This window comes from Podarcis melisellensis, assembly GCF_964234715.1.
Source record: "Podarcis melisellensis genome assembly, chromosome: 14".
NCBI lineage: Eukaryota > Metazoa > Chordata > Lepidosauria > Squamata > Lacertidae > Podarcis > Podarcis melisellensis.
The window spans coordinates 36,562,497-36,578,047 of NC_138546.1; the positions used below are offsets into that span (position 1 = coordinate 36,562,497).

Genomic DNA, 15,551 nt, shown 5'->3' on the forward strand with positions numbered 1-15,551 from the left:
ACCACTTACTTTCGTTGGTGTGAAACATGTCCTATAAGATTAAATGAACAATTTGGGAAGTATTTTAAATATTCTGTCTCTCCAACCCCCCATTCCCCATTTATTTATTTTGTGTGTGTTTTCCTGTATTGGTTTTCCAGTGAGACCCAAGCTTACAGTCATGGTTGACACCAATGTAAACAGCACCATCTTGAGATTGGCTGATAATGTGCAGTCATGGAAGGCTGGAGATAAGATAGTTGTGGCCAGTACAGATTATTCCATGTATCAAGCCGAAGAATTCCAGATCTTGCCCTGCAGAGCCTGTGGACCCCATGAAGTCAAAGTGGCGGGTAGGTCATCATATTGGAATTCATGATTTTGATGTCTACACAGTTTGTGTCTCTGGCCGCTTCCCGGTAACCTGTTTATTAAGTGTTCACCCCGATTTATTTGCAGGGAGATTAGATGAGGTTTTCCATTTACTGAGCATTCATTCTGATGTGTTTGTGAGGAGGTTAGATGATACTGCATCAAGCAGTTGTTGACCCACACTTTTCAGTATCTCTTCCCATTACTTTCCTAATTGCAAAATGTCTGGTGATGGGGCAGGGGTGTGTGCAGATGAGTTTGTTGTGCAAGAACAACACAATTGCACAAATGGCAACAGTCTAGAAGCACCCTCTCTCTTTTGCCTGCGCTATTTTTAAACCTTGTGCCTAAAAATCAGTGAACCGTTCAAATTCCTTGTAAGCTTGTGTCTTTCCAGTAGGGAAAAGGGACTGAGATGTTGGGTTTTAAAATAAGATTGGTAGCAGATAAACAAAGTGGACAAGGAGGAAAAGAGGAGATAGATGGATGGCACCTTCTTGGATTGAATGCAACAGTGAAGGAGTCAGTGCAATGATGATGATGATAGAGGTGTTATTCAGAGAAGTTGAACCCTAATGAAAGGAAGGAGATGGGGGGGATAAAACTGGCCTACTTTATGGGATTGTTATAAGAATCACTGATAAAATGAACAATCAGCGCTGTATAAATATAAGCAGTGGTCTTGTTGTTGTCAGAAATTTGATCAACACTGTGCTATACAAAACACGGCCCCAAATATAGGCCACTCCTTGACAACCACATGCCCCCATTATATTCATTGTAACCTGCTCAGTAAGACCTGTAGTTCGCCCTTTGTGAAATGGGCTGAAAGGAGTTTGGTGCTTTGTTCCAAGGGAAATATTATTCTGGTTTCAAATGCATCATAGGCTCATGACTAAAGATGGCAAGCTCTCTGTGAGAAAAATGTATCAGCAGCGTTGATGGTGTTTTTCCCCCTTTCCCCAGAAACACTTGGATGATTGGAAAAACCACATGAAATGTGTGTGACACAGGTTACATCATGAGAACAATCTTGGGTGATAGTCAATGAAAACAAAGCTGGAACAGGGTGTATTACTTGGGTTCCACTAGCATCTGAAAACCATGCTAGTGGGGATTTGCAGAAGGAAAGTGGCAGGAGAAGGGTTAAGCGCCTCCCCCCTCCATTTGCAGCTTCTCTGCTAGAAATGGCATCCTCCCAGCACTGCTTTGCAGTGGAGAAGTGTTGGCTGGCTTCTGAGAATCCAAGTTGGTTGCACAGTGCTGGCCTCAGTTGCATAATGAGGTGGCATCGATGGAAAATTCCTCCTGTCTCTAGTTCACTGTCCTGTGCAATAGAAACAGGAGAACTGTTGAATATCTTCTCCTGGACTTCTCATAGAAAATGTTGATAAACATTAGTCAGGGAGAGTTAGGGATAAAGGATGTATTCAACAAAGTTTTATACAAATAGACCCATAGAAATCAATGGACCTAACTTAGTTATGTTAATTAATTTACTCTAAGACTTAGTTTTATGTCTTCCACTGAATCCTGTTACACTTCAACAGGTTTGGAGCCAAGCATTCTGTAAGGGTTGTTGTCTCTCCCCCCCCCCCCCATTTTTAATTGATTTTTCAGAATTTTTAAACAAAGAAACAAACAAACATAAATCTTAACTATACTTAATCCAATCTTAGTAACATTGTTAAGTGACTTTCTCAAATCCCCCTGGTTGAGTTTCAATGTATATTATTGTAACAGTTTTCCAAAACCAATTTTCTCATAAAATTAACTTAATCACTTAACATCTTTCTTTCTTTTCATTTTAACTTTAAACATATTATTCTCTAACATCATATATTTAAATCCTAAGCCTATCTGGTATTTGCAAGTTTTTGCAATTAAGTTATCTTAATGTATTTAACTAAATAGTCTTTGAATTCCATCCATTCCTCCTGGTACTCCTCCTCCTCCTTCTGGTCATTCTGTAAGGGTTTTTAACAATATTATTAAACAGATGCTAGCTCACCTACGGATAGGCATTGCTTCTGAGTTTTTGAAACAGACAGAATTGCAACTAGGAAAGTTTCTTTTCTTCTCATTGCTACAGCCCTGTATTGGGAAAAGCGGTATCAGTTGAATTTATTTCTGCCATGCTACTATAAAAACGCAAAGGGGGAAATGGTGGTAACTGTTAAGTTTGCTCCATGAATAACATCCGCCTAATACAACCGCCTAATGGTTAAACTAGAGATTTGTGGTTTTATAACGCCTTTTGTGACTGAGTCAAGTGCTAATTATAACCAGTGTCCTCATCGTTTAGCGATATTTTCATACACTCTGCATTAGGATATTTGGCCAAATGAGTTGAGCTGTTTTTAACAGTTCCCGCTAATAAATTATGCTGGCTTGACAAACAGAACTTCAGAGAAACAGATGGGAACTGGGCATCTACAGGCGGTCTGGAGTGGGGCGTTCAGCTGTGTGCCATAAGAATTTCACACTCTGACACATGAACACCTACCTTGAATGAGTGAAGATACGATAGCTTGAGTGGCGTAAGTGAAGACAGCTATTAAGGCGTTGTACCCAGAAGAAGACTGATAAATTGATGTCAGGATGGGAGTTGCCTAACTCGAGCAGCTACTGCAAATTTCCCCCTCATGCTTTCATCATATGCTGTCATAGATGCCAACTCCCTGGGGCTCTGAGCGCCCACAAAATTCCCCATGAAGGGGCCAGGCACCCACAAACTTCAATGCCAGGGCCATGCATGGCACCCATCACTTCAGGCACCCACGGTCGCAGAGCCAAGCAGGCACTCCTGTACGCTGTTGATGTTGCTGATGTTATTTTAACTTCAAAGGAACAGAAAAAGTGAGGTGAGCTTGCGTGTGAAGTTGTTGAAACATGGATGTCTAAGTTATTGGAATCCCACCATTTTTAATCAACATTATGTGAACTTTAGGCACAGATTATTTAGTCTAGAGGAGACACTGCACAAGTTCAGTAGAGATTGCCAGTGGGGGAAGAGTCAATTTCTCACAAATTATCTCTAAGCATGAGTTTGGAATAAGGTGTGTTCCCAGAGCATTGGATACCCACCTCAGACGGAACAGATTAATCAGTAAAGATTTGCTGCACTGACCTCCAGTGATGGATGCATGTGAGAAGTTATTTGGTTTAAATCAGGGTCTATTGGATGGGGACAAATTGGTTTTTAAGAAATGATAGAAAATTATTGCAAGCAATTAAAAAAAAATCCAAGTGTCCTTTTTTAAAGAAAGAAAGAAAGAAAGAAAGAAAGAAAGAAAGAAAGAAAGAAAGAAAGAAAGAAAGAAAGAAAAAGAAAGAAAAGGATTTAGATTTTTAAAACTTCTCCATGGACTTAATTTGTCCCACACTGTCATTATTCATTGTGCTTTGTGGAGCAAAATATGCAAAAGGGACAGGTACATTTATATCCCATATTGCTCCTTCACAGATATTACAAATGGGGTTCCATGGGAAATCTCACTGTTAAACCACTCTGGAAATTGTAGCTCTGTGAGGGGAATAAATGCCTCCTAACAACTCACAGCGGGACACGGGTGGCGATGTGGGTTAAACCACAGAGCCTAGGACTTGCCGATCAGAAAGTCAGCAGTTCGAATCCCCGCGACGGGGTGAGCTCCCGTTGCTCGGTCCCTGCTTCTGCCAACCTAGCAGTTTGAAAACACATCAAAGTGCAAGTAGATAAATAGAAACCGCTCCGGCGGGAATGTAAACGGCATTTCCGTGCACTGCTCTGGTTAGCCAGAAGCAGCTTAGTCATGCTCGCCAATAAAGCGAGATGAGCGCCGCAACCCCAGAGGTGGTCACAACTGGACCTAATGGTTAGGGGTCCCTTTTAACAACTCACAGCACCCTTAACAAACTACAGTTCCCAGAATTCTTTGGGAGGAGAGCCTTGGCTTGAAGGCACTGGTCTTTCCTCACCTCACCCTATAATAAGGCACTTCCACATACTTTGCACAGCTGATTTTCATGCAGAATTCTGCCTCCAGTTCATGGGAATGGGGTGAAAAGGTTCGGCCAAGTCCCTCCCAGTTGAACGATGTTTCTCAGCTTTCCTATCACTAATTCTGCATTGTTTTTCTATCGTTTGTGTCCTCTCCGCCCCCAGGGAATAGATTCAAATTCTTTTATGCTTTGCATCTGGATTTCAAAGAACTCTGGAGATGCCCCGAGCGAAAGGCAGCAAAATGGAAGGCAGGAAGGGTGGAACAGGGTAGAAGATCAAACAACAATAATTCCCAGCCTTATCTGCAGCTACGTAGCCACATGTGAAGTGTCCAACCCTTGATAAGTTTCACAAATGGGCAGAAATGATGCAACACCCTTTTAATGTACCAGATAATAAGTAACATGAATGAACTGGTGGGTGTCATTGTTCAGACCAGAACACCCTTATAATAGATGGCTGGTTACAGTTCATCTGTGAATGTATCTTGACTCTGTGAGAATCCGATTATCAGCAGACCTCTGAGGCGGCTCAATCTGTGGGAATCCAAAAGTGTGGGAAAAGTACATTAGAACTGGACATTTCTCAAATCAGATGCAGGGCTCCTTTCTCACGAGTTTGCCCATCTAGACCCTTTTTATTTGTTTAGAAGGAAATGAGGCCATTTTGTCCTTAATGGCTGACTGCATCTCGGATGGCAACATGTATCGGACGGCAATCCATAGTTATTGACCACTCTGCCAATAGAGACTCAGCTGGCAAATTCTGTTTTATTTTTTAAATACCTGTTGAAAACTCTCTTATTCCATCAGGCCTAGGCAGGCAATTGAGATACAGTGGTACCTCGTGTTACATACTTAATCCGTTCCAGAGGTCCGTTTGTAACAGGAAACCGCTCGTAATATGAGGCGCACTTTCTGTCATGGAGCCTCCTCCTGCTGCCGTGCCACCGGCGCACGACTTCCGCTCACATCCTGGGGCAAAGGTCGCAACAGGGGGCATCTACATCCGGGTTAGTGGAGTGCATAACCCGCAGCATTCATAAGGGGGTGGTACGTAACACGAGGTACCACCGTAGTTGGAAAAATTCTGATTTTCACTCTTTTACATGGTTTTTATTGTATGGTTTATAAATGCTGTAGTTGCAAACCACTCTGATTTTTTTTTAATGAATAGCTGTATATATATATATATATTTATAAATAACTAGGTATATAAAATATGATAAAGCAAGCAATGAGTAATGGTTATCGCGGCAAGTGATAGGAGAACTTTCTCCAAACTTGTCGGGTGGCAACAAAATAGCTGAACATATAGGGCAAAAAAGGTGGTGATCCCTAATAATAACAATAAAAACACTTCTCACAACAACTCTGCAAGGTAGGGATGGGGAACCTGTGACTCTCCAGATGGGCTTAAGCTCCCAACAGCTGCAGCAAACATGTTCAGTGGTCATGGATGATGGAAGTTGTCATCCAATGATATCTGGAGGGCCATAGGTTCCCTGTCCCTGAGGTAAGTGGAATACATACAGTGGTACCTTGGGTTACATATGCTTCAGGTTACATACGCTTCAGGTTACAGACTCCGCTAACCCAGAAATATTACCTTGGGTTAAGAACTTTGCTTCAGGACGAGAACAGAAATTGTGCTCCTGTGGCGTGGCGGCAGCAGGAGGCCCCATTAGCTAAAGTGGTGCTTCAGGTTAAGAACAGTTTCAGGTTAAGGAGAGACCTTCAGAACGAATTAAGTTCTTAACCTGAGGTACCACTGTACTGCGGATGGTGAGAGAGAGGGGGAGAGAGTTGCCTAAGGCCATCTACTCAGTTAATGAGAGAAGAGATATTTAAACCAGAGACTTCCTGATAGGGGTGTGTGATTTTATCAGTTTCTGTTTCTCATTTTTCCAATCTTAAATTCGGTGCTCCACTTTTTTCCCTTTGAAAAAAGGTCCTCCTGCAAATTCAGCAGTATTTTACTGTGAATTTTAGTGTGCAGTTTCGCCTACTATGCACATCTTTGCAAATGAAATATTACCCCTAATAATATTTGCATATTATTTTCAAAAATATTTGCACTCATATGCAAACCTTAGCTTAGTTATATGCATTATTTGTAGAAATTTACTCAGCGGGAGATCTGCATTGCAAAATTCAGAGAAGTGTGAGTTTTGCAGGCTGACTTTGCATCTTGTTTTAGAAAGTGGGAATTGGGAAAGCTCTGCTTTCAGTGTGAACTGAATCAAATTTCTCCCTTATCGCTACTTCCTGGTTTCTATAACCGAGTCTCTTTCTATCATCTGTGCTACACCAGTTACCATCTGTTTTCCTATTGCTTTTGTTCGTTCTTTCTCTCTTTGAGAGTTGGTTTGCCAAGGTGCTAACTGGAGCACAGGAAATATAGTCTGCTAGGTTGCTACTTCTGATGGCTGTACATGCAATTATTTTGTTGTTGGTACACTGCATGTACACGCAATGAAATGTGCACACGTGTGATTATCTACATCATCACACCTGCGTGTGCAGACAGTTATCCCATGCGGCAATGTACATATGGAATTAATGGATTTCCTAGATGTAATTATATAAAACTGCATTCCGCTGAGTCAGATCATTGCTCTAGCCAGCACATGGACTGACTGCTACTTTCTACAAATGGACGCAGATTGTTCTTTCTAGCACAGTATATCTTGACTGCATTCCAAGGCCTGCAGCTCAGTGTTAAGTCATTTGCTTTGCACGTAAAAAAAACCCCCCAAATTAAATTCTCCAAGAGGAAGGTCATCATAATATTTGATAGCACAGCTTTCAGAAAAAACAACAACAACCCTGTGTCGAAATCTTTGCAAAGCTGTTCCCTGTCAAACCAACGCACTAAATCCACTAAATTAACTCGATAATAAGGTAGTTTCATGTGTCTTGGGCTGCATTTGTAGTCATGTTTCCCTGACTGTTAATATTTGAGCTTTTGCACAACATAAAAGCCACTTGCAGAAATACGGCAGAAGATAGCTCAAGTTGATTGCTAGTTTCCACATTATTTGCTTTCAGGGAAAAAAATATGTTTGCAAATCACATGGAAATAAGCACTAAACTTGTGCTATATTTGGCTATATTTTTGGCAGAGAAGCTAAAATATAGTGAGGAAATGAACAGTTATGGAAACATCAGGAAACAGAATTGACTGCCATGGGAACTGCCACCTTAGGACCTTTATTGCCAGACAACCTGGGGCTTAAATCCAGGAGAAATTTTCTGCAAGCATTACATGTGCTCTGCTTGCTACCCACGCACTCCTCCCCTCCCCTAATTTATACAGCAGGCCATGTGTGGAAGAGTGTGCAAAACTAAACAGTGTGGCTGGTGTCACAATAACTGTTTGTCTTCATCCACCAAGCGAAAGGCTTGATGGAACACTCGCCTTAAGCGTCACTCTAACCGCAGATCTCATTTACAGTTCTTTGGGGTGAGATGTTCTTGCCTCGGATATGTAGAGCTTTCTTTCACATCTGTCTCTCTGATGTGCCCCATGGGGCTGGTTGCGCACCAAGCGCCTAATGTAAATTGGCAGCCGGCCCTGCATTCTTGTTGCCCCAAACAGAGCAAAAACAAAGAGTTCTTGCCGCAACAGGTCTCTTGTGCGTTGAAAACAAACGCAAAACCCTATGCTGCCTCTCTCGGTGTCTATGGATATCACATTAAAGAAAATAAAACCTCCCCCTTCCAAAAAAAGAAAGCTAAAAGGGATAAAAATTAAAAAAGGTATACAGTACAAAACAATAGCAGCATAAGAAAGTACACATATAGCTCAGCTGGTCAGAGCATGGTGATGATAACGCCAAGGTTGCAGGTTCGATTCCCATATAAGATGGTTGCCTATTCCTGCATTGCAGAGCGTTAAACTATGAAGCTCTGGTTCCCATCCAATTCTACAATTCTAGGATTCTATATCCCAGCGGTGGAACAGGATGATGAAGATGATAGCTGTTATTTATTAACTTTAGAAGACATCTGAAGGCAGCCCTGTTTAGGGCAGCTTTTAATGTTTAATAGGTTACTGTATTTTAATATTCTGTTGGAAGCCACCCAGAGTGGCTGGGGAAACCCAGCCAGATGGGCGGGGTATAAATAAATTATTATTATTATTATTATTATTATTATTATTATTATTATTATTATTATATCCAACCCTTCCTCCATAAGGAAGCAGGGTGGCAAACAAAGCAGAAACGTTCTAAAAACAATTATAAAATAAAATCTAAAAGCAGTTTTAATCAAAAACATTCTTCCATCCAATGATCTTGAGGTTTCTAAGATCGCACTCTGCTGTTTTCTAAAAGCCAGAAATGAGCTACATAAAGAAATCTCATCAGGGACACTGTATTGTACAAAAATAAGAAGAGCGCTGCTGGATCAAACCAAAGGACCATCTCATTGAGCACCCTGTTCTCACAGTGGTCAGGTGCCTATGGTAGAGTTGCCATATTTCAAATGGCGAAAATCCGGGCAGAAAAGTTGTGGAGCCTTTTTGGCAACATCGCAAAAAAAAGGCCATTTTTGAACTATTTTTAAGGGAAATCGGCAAAAGCAGCACTGCCGACATGGGCTGCCATACGTCTGAGAAGCCCACAAGCGAGGTCTGAGTGTGAAAGCAAACTGATATTCAGTGGCAACCTGCCTGTGACAACAGAGGTAGTACAAACAGCCGTCATGTCTAGCAATGAATGATAGCGTTGCCCTCTGTGAATTTGACTAATCCTCTTTTAAAACTGGCCGAGTCAAGGGGACATCCTGACAATGTGTGGGAGCAAATTTGCTCAGCTGTGAGTAATGCAAACGCTGTAAATTTGACAGAATGCAGAGATTTTGCAAGAACCGGATAGAATCATAGAATCATAGAGTTGGAAGAGACCACAAGGGCCATCGAGTCCAACCCCCTGCCAAGCAGGAAACACCATCAGAGCACTCCTGACATATGGTTGTCAAGCCTCTGCTTAAAGACCTCCAAAGAAGGAGACTCCACCACACTCCTTGGCAGCAAATTCCACTGTCGAACAGCTCTTACTGTCAGGAAGTTCTTCCTAATGTTTAGGTGGAATCTTCTTTCTTGTAGTTTGGAACCATTGCTCCCTGTCCGCTTCTCTGGAGCAGCAGAAAACAACCTTTCTCCCTCCTTTTATATATTTGAACATGGCTATCATATCACCCCTTAACCTCCTCTTCTCCAGGCTAAACATGCCCAGCTCCCTTAGCCATTCCTCATAAGGCATCGTTTCCAGGCCTTTGACCATTTTGGTTGCCCTCCTCTGGACACGTTCCAGTTTGTCAGTGTCCTTCCTGAACTGTGGTGCCCAGAACTGGACACAGTACTCCAGGTGAGGTCTGACCAGAGCAGAATACAGTGGCACTATTACTTCCCTTGATCTAGATGCTATACTCCTATTGATGCAGCCCAGAATTGCATTGGCTTTTCCTGAGTAAGAATTTCATTTGATTCTGCGTCGTTTATTCTGATGGAAAAATCCTGGGGTTTTCGTGGCGAATATTGAGTAAGGGCAAAAGAGGAGGAGGAGGAGGAAGGGGGATGTATAGGATTGAAGCAGGAGGCAATAGGTGTTTTAGGAGCAGGGAAATGAAGAAAGCTGAATGCTAGACCCAGAAGAGGAAGGAGAAGTAAACACAAGTCATTTTTGGGTTCTGTCTGGACAGTCCTATTGAACATCCCAGCCTGGTTCTTGATTATTATTGTGTGTGTGTCACACAAATTTCTAGTTTCTCTAGGCTCTAGAGCAACTGCCTAGAGCAATTAGATATACAGTGGTACCTCGGGTTACAGACACTTCAGGTTACAGACTCCGCTAACCCAGAAATAGTGCCTCAGGTTAAGAACTTTGCTTCAGGATGAGAACAGAAATCGTGCAGCGGCAGCAGGAGGCCACATCAGCTAAAGTGGTGCTTCAGGTTAAGAACAGTTTCAGGTTAAGAACAGACCTCCGGAACGAATTAAGTACTTAACCTGAGGTACCACAGTATTTTAATTTAGGTAATCTATGTAATAGGCTTATGTTAGAAAATGAATATGGATTTTGAATTTTATGTTTGTAATTTGTTTTTTGGTCTTGAAAAAAACCCCCAAAACAAATTTCTAGTTTCTCTGCTGGTGGTATAAATTGCCAAATTAACCTCCTGCAGAAATAGACATGCTTGGTGTGTTTGTTTTACCATCAAGCATTCCAGGAACCCAATTTATAGCTATTGTCTAGGGTGAATGTGGTATCAATACTCCATAAGGAGAGGCCAGTGGAGGCCAGCAACCACCTGAGACCCATTTCCGTATCTTGAATCTCCCCCAAGTCAGCAAAAGCACAACATGCAAACAAACACTCAGCGTGTTAGTTATATATAGAACTCTCTTAGTGCATATTCAACATTCTTGTTGGCATTTAGCATTCTTAGCATGTCTCTGCAGGTGTTAAATAAAACCCAAGCCCGTGCAAGCCTGAGATCTTATTATTCTAAAGCCCAGGCACGTGTACCTTTCATAAAAAGAGTTTTGTAGCATCACCAAGACATTTATTTTGGGAAGCTTGCCCTATGCCTAGGGATAACTGAATCTTACCAATTCTGGTTTCACTCCGTTCCTCACTTTTCCAATCTCCACAGTTTTCAGTGCTCCATATTTCCATATTATTTTGAAACATGCATTTCAGCACAAATTTCTCCCAATCCACCATGTTTGTATGCAATTTTGCCTAATACAGTGGTACTTTGGGTTACATACGCTTCAGGTTACAGATGCTTCAGGTTTCAGACTCCGCTAACCCAGAAATAGTGCTTCAGGTTAAGAACTTTGCTTCAGGATAAGAACAGAAATCGGGCTCCGGCAGCATGGCGGCAGCAGGAGGCCCCATTAGCTAAAGTGGTGCTTCAGGTTAAGAACAGTTTCAGGTTAAGAACAGACCTCCAGAACGAATTAAGTACTTTACCCGAGGTACCATTGTATGAACATTTTTTGCAAAGCAGTTCCCCCTTATATAATGCATTTTTGTATGTTTTGCAGTAATATATGCATTTCTATGCACAATTTAACCTAGTGTATCCATTTCTGCACACGTTACCTGGCTTCAGAACTGCACTGGAAAATTTAGAGGAGTGTGAATTTTGATGGATGGATGTGTTTCACTTTGCATATTGCTTTTTGGAAAAGTGTGAATTAAGGTAGAATTGCCTTCAAAGATGAACAGACTCGAATTTCTCCCCCATCTGCAACCACAATGCTTCAATGCATTTGCACCACTCCAAAGCACTTAAAATGCAAAACAGTTGCAAAGAATCCCAGGGCGCATAAACATGGAAAGCATTCTAAATCTGAAGGCCTGCCATATAAAAATCATCTGTCCAGCAAGACAAGATCGAGAATAAGTCAGAGCTTGTGGGAGATTTAAAAAATGTTAGAGGAGGGGGGGAGACCATTTGAATTGAAGAATGCAACTTCTGCAACGGGTTACGTTAAGTGATTGTTTGTCCACTGCTTGAACCTTACCCAGGAATGTCTTCTGGTTTTTATGCCAGTTCTATTTGCAGATTCCAGGCCTTTATGTCAGAGGGTGAAAAATAGCTAAATCTGTTCGCTGCTGCGATTAAAACACATAGCAAACTGACAGCAGAAAACGTATTTCTGTATAATCGCCCTGAGCAAATAGCCAATTATTTGAAGCACGTATGTCCCTCCAGTTAATTTTGTAGGCTTTTTGTCTGTGGACCGTATGCACATAATAAAACTTGAGCTGGCTGGAGGGAATGGTATGTTTTAAAGAATGGGGGGGGTTGAAAGGGGAGAGTGATGAGGCCTTGCAGATATTGGGGATCGAGGGAGGCCCTCTTCTAGGTGCCGCAGCCGAAAATGGACGGACAGCAGCAACAGCTACAGAGGAGAAAAGCTCGCTTTTATTTACTATCTGCACCACTGGACACAGATGAATTCTTTTGCACTCCTTATCAAAGTTCCGTATGAAGTTTTGCAGGGATCTCCCCTTTCTGGCTCCACCAGGTCTCCATCTGATAACACCTTGTGCTCAGATCTGCTTCAGCAAACAACGGCCGCAGTAGGATCAAATGATACTACCTTCTCCATTCATTGAAAACTGCATCGCAAAGCGGGTGGGATAGCTCCCTCTGCCCACGAAGGCATGTTGTAGCCAGGATGTGGAGCCGCCATCTGTTCTGCTATGTCGGCAATTTGCAGTGTCTTTGTGCACATTGAGAGAGAGTCTTCTGGGCACCCGCTTTGTTCCATCCTACTGTGGCTTGAGAATTCGGAAGCACAGCTTAAATGGCAGGCTTGAGTCTCAAGTTGGAGCCACCTGGGAGATGGAACAGGTTTTGTCCTCACTCGGTAGTGTCCTTCGAGCGCAGCCATCGTTAGGTTTCCTCTATAAGTGAATATTGTCCTCTGAGGCAGGAGTGAAGAATCGTTTTGGCCCCGGGAGTGTGGTGGGCAAACTTGGCAGGTGGGTGGGGCCACCTACATGTCAATCATCTGGTGGTATCCACTGACCAATAGGTGGCAAGTCCTGTCCTCCTTTCAAAGTTGACCTGCGAGGTGGTGGTGGTTGTGGGGTCTGCTTCACCAGCGTGTTCCTCACAAGAAATGCCCTGGCAAAGCAAAATCAGGCAGGATAAGCGGACAGTTTAGTCCTGCTCTCTGCAGGGGCAGGACGATGTCTGCTTTTCCAGCTCTTTCCCTGAAGGGAACTGTTTGGCAATCATGTCAACTGATGACAGATGGGCATGGTTTGGGGAAAATGGCTGGTACGCAAAAATTGGCTCACTGGACACAGTTTCCCCACTGTCATGGGCCAGGATTCACTGAACAGCAGCCTGAAGGGGGAGTGACTCCACCTGCAGCTGATCAGCCTTCAAGGACACAAGAGGAGAAGGCACTGATGAGAACCAGCTGGCTTCAGCCTTCTTAAACAGAGCTCTCAGCAGCAGTCAGATGCTGCAAACAACCCTGTAGTTCCTGGTCCTACCTTGCTACTTCCTGCTTCCTATCTGGACCCTTGAGTCTGTGATCATCTGGACTCCCTGACCTCTGGACTGTGAGACTTTGTGTGTCGATTCTGCTCTCAGGCAAGAGTTCCTCAGAGACCCTGCTTGCTTGGCAACAGAACTCAGACAGGGCTACAACACCCACCCTTGTTCTGTGACGGAGGACTAAAAACACTGAACCCATGGACATGGTTGCAGTTAGGGCAAAACCATGTGCTGAAGCTCATCACCTCTCACTGATGGCGATTCTGCAGTGAGTTGCCACTGAATGGTGAAAAGGTAAAGATAAAGGATTCCTGGGCAGTTCATTCCAGTCAAATTTGACTATGGGGTGCAGAGCTCATCTCCACTTTCAGGCCAAGGGAGCCAGCATTTGTCCACCGACAGCATTTCTTTTCATCTGTCCAGCATGACTAAACAGCTTCTGGTTAACGGAACACCGTAACGGAAGCCAGAGCGTATGAAAACGACGCTTACCTTCCCGCCACAGTGGTACCTATTTATCTGGTATGCTTTCGAACTGCTCGGTTGGCAGGAGCTGGGACAAAGCAACGGGAGCCCACCCCTGTCACACGGATTTGAACTGTCGGCCTTACGATCAGCAAGCCCAAGAGGCTCAGTGGTTTAGACCACAGCGCCACCCGCGTCCCTGCCACTGAATGGCAGGCCCAGAGAGTTGCATAGCAGCTTCCAGGCACATTGAAATATTCATTCCTCCTCATAAAAATGATGGGCATTCTGCCTGTTTTCTTGTTTTAAAGCAGATAACCCTTCTCCTATATCTTCTTTGCAAGGAACAATTCTGACTTGGCTATTTCTGAGCTTTGGGCATTTGTTTCCAGTTATATATGCACGCCTCTCCCGAAAGAAAATATCTGCAAGTGTAAAACATATATGCTCCTTGAGTGCAGCATTTATTTAATGAGTGTATTGCTTGTTTTTACTGGACCAGTTCAGAATGTGGGCAGTAAGATAATCTCTTCCTGCGTCCTTCCTCCCCCACCCCCATTGCAAAACAGCTGAATCAGGGAAGACATGGTGTGTCTGTGTGTAAAAGACGCAGTGACATATGGAGGAGGGAGAAGTTTAAAAAGTCTTCTCTGGTTTGTAGAGGGTGAGGGGAAGACGCAAGAAAGAATCATTCATCTATGTGTGTGTTTGCGTTTGTGTATGAACTGCAATATGTAAGCTGCAATCCTATGTGTGTACGCTTGTAAATTAATTCACTTACTTTGCAGTGAACATTCATAGTGGTGGTGATGATGATTTCTGTATATGCTGCCCATCTGACTTGGTTGCTCCACCCATTCTGGGCAATTTGCAACACAGGGTGAGCTCCCGTTGCTCGGTCCCTGCTCCTGCCAACCTAGCAGTTGAAAAGCACACCAGTGCAAGTAGATAAATAGGTACCACTCCGGCAGGAAGGTAAACAGTGTTTCCGTGCGCTGCTCTGGTTCACCAGAAGCGGCTTAGTCATGCAGGCCACATGACCCGGAAGCTGTACACTGGCTCCCTTGGCCAATAAAGCGAGATGAGCGCCGCAACCACAGAGTCGGTCACGACTGGACCTAATGGTCAGGGGTCCCTTTACCTTTAAGGTGTGGTGGGCAATTTATTTATTTATTTACCTTTATAAAACAATAATAGCCCAGCGGTAGGACACTTGCTCTGTATGCAGAAGGCTTCCATCGCTGGCATCTCCAGGTAGGGCTGGAAGAGACCTCTTCCAGAAAACCCCGAAGAGCTGCTGCTGTGAACAGTAGACTAGTGGGTAGTCCCTGTGGTGTCCTCCATCTGTTCCTGGACTACAACTCCCATTATCTCTGAACTTTGGCTATGCTTCTCTGGGGCTGATAGGTGTTCAGGAACACCTGGAGGGCCATAGGGTGGCTCACCCCTGATGCAGAGGATGCTGAATGAGAGGGACCAGTTGTCTGACTCTGTACAAAGCAGCCTCCTATCAGCAGCTGGGCCGACTTTTGAAATGACGTAAGGCCCCTAGCAGTACACTTAAGCTGTAAAAACCCCTGAAGTTCTGTGGCATGGGTAGGTAAACTAAGGCCCAGGGGCCGGATCTGGCCCAATCACCTTCTAAATCCAGCCCATGGATGGATCAGCATGTTTTTACATGAGTAGAATGTGTGCTTTTTTTAAAATGCAACTCT

At 43.4% G+C, this 15,551-nt stretch overlaps 1 protein-coding gene across 5 annotated transcripts in view; it reads left to right on the plus strand.

Moving 5' to 3' along the window:
• CEMIP (cell migration inducing hyaluronidase 1) overlaps positions 1 to 15,551 on the plus strand; it is a 167,154-nt gene that overhangs the window by 117,528 nt on the left and 34,075 nt on the right. For all 5 annotated transcript variants that reach the window (XM_081888407.1, XM_081888408.1, XM_081888409.1 and 2 more), the window contains exon 11: positions 141 to 332. In XM_081888407.1, coding sequence (XP_081744533.1) covers positions 141 to 332 — 192 coding nt within the window. The remainder of the gene's footprint in view (positions 1 to 140; positions 333 to 15,551) is intronic.